Below are 1,641 nucleotides of genomic sequence, written 5' to 3'. Positions count from 1 at the left end.
AAATCTGGGCTTTTACCCATAGTGCTGGATGAACAATATAAGAACTCTCCTTTGCCTGCTGTCAGAAGCTATTGCAAATGGGGAGAAGTGTCTGCCTGATGTGGTCCATCCCCCCATTAAGTTCCGAATCTCCCCAAGATTTATCACATCCTATGGACAGTATACAGCCTTAGTTAAGAATAATGGCTCCATGCACATTGGATGTGGGAACAAATTTTACATGGCTCTGGGTACTTTTAACATTTACTTCAGGCACTGCATTTCTCCTAGGTTTCCGTTATTCGTGAGTATCTACCAGATCTGCTACGAGGGGAAATCTGTCAAAGAGTTCATCACTTGTCTGCAGAATCATCCAGAACACATGTAAGGCACTGTGGCTCATCCTTCCAAGCATCCCCTCTACTCAAGGCTTCTGTCATCTTGAGCAGGATGAATAAAAGCAAGGCAAGAGACTCTGTAGCTAATGTGTATTGTCTTCACCCAAGACAATACAAAAATTGTTTTTGTAATTGCCCCCCTTGGGCATGAAGCCCCTTGATGCCATATTTCAGCATTAATTACAGGTGCCAGTCAGGTGGATGATGTAGCTTTGTGTAAATTTAATGTAAGGTGTCGTTTCAGAATCACAGTCCTCCGAATTCCCTCATAATGGATCAGCAGAAAGTATATTTCGTAAAAATGCTGAGATTCCTGTCTAGCCTTTTACTGAAAACCTGCCAAGAAAGGAAATTCTACATCTGTCTGTGGCAGTATATTTAATTGTTGAACTGCTCCATGCAATCTACGCATTTCCACTCTGGTGGCTGAAACTGGCAACAAAAATTATTTGCTGGGCTAGTTCAAACCAGTATGCGAAATTCAGTCCTCCCTTATCTACTTAGTCATCCCATTGCCATTTCACAGTACTACACACCACCAATGCTCCCTCTAAGCTGTGGAGTCTTGTGAGCAAACATTCTACTTTGTGAGCTACTGGCATGAAAGTTGTGAGTGAGCAATTTGGCTACTGCATAAATTAGTTGCTTTGGAGCCATCCTTCCTGAGCTAAGACAAAAATGTGTGGAGGCTAAAAAACTGTGAGTTAGCTCACACTAACTCAGCTTAGAGGGAATACTGCATACCACAACTCTTCAAGTTATAGAAACTCAACCAGGTCTCCAACCCAGCCTTCCTTGACTATCTCTTTCTTTCCTGCCAGTACTGCCTTCCTGCCCCATGTGGAGTTTTGAGACATTCCTACTTTCTCTACTGCCCATTTGTTCCTAATTTCTTCAACCACTGTTCACTATGAGTATTCCCACATGGGTTATTCACTCCAAGTTTGATGCTGTTCGAAAGTAGGTTTCTTTCCTGCCTTCCCACAGCATTGTGGTGCATTTGTGCAACTGCCAGCATTTCCCCAGCTTTTCTCCAGTACTTACCAAATCTGCGTTGCTCCAAAGGTTTTGGAAAGCTCACAGCAAGCCTCAGGTTGGCTACTGTATGGAAGGGAAAAGTTCTGATTTTCCTGGTTCCTCCCACATTTTCGGCACAACAGTCATTTCCTCTCCTTGTTACTGGCGCTTTTAAAATATTCTTTAAGACCAGCGTGCTGTAGCTGGGGCCATATTTGCTCACCCTGGTTCATTCTGCCGGCCCTCA

The 1,641-nt window shown here is 43.6% G+C and overlaps 1 protein-coding gene across 1 annotated transcript in view; it reads left to right on the top strand.

The window, feature by feature from the left end:
* The window catches only part of LOC107125582 (glycerol-3-phosphate dehydrogenase 1-like protein), a 45,095-nt gene extending 44,175 nt beyond the window's left edge, over positions 1 to 920 (top strand). Inside the window, exon 7 of the mRNA XM_015429007.1 lies at positions 271 to 920. Within this exon, the coding sequence (XP_015284493.1) occupies positions 271 to 367 (97 nt within the window). The 3' untranslated portion in view covers positions 368 to 920. The remainder of the gene's footprint in view (positions 1 to 270) is intronic.
* Positions 921 to 1,641: the final 721 nt, after the last annotated feature.

The sequence above is a fragment of the Gekko japonicus genome, unplaced genomic scaffold (genome assembly GCF_001447785.1).
Source record: "Gekko japonicus isolate JY-2015 unplaced genomic scaffold, Gekko_japonicus_V1.1 scaffold1369, whole genome shotgun sequence".
NCBI classification, from domain to species: Eukaryota; Metazoa; Chordata; class Lepidosauria; order Squamata; family Gekkonidae; genus Gekko; species Gekko japonicus.
This window is presented reverse-complemented; position numbering and strand designations above follow the sequence as displayed.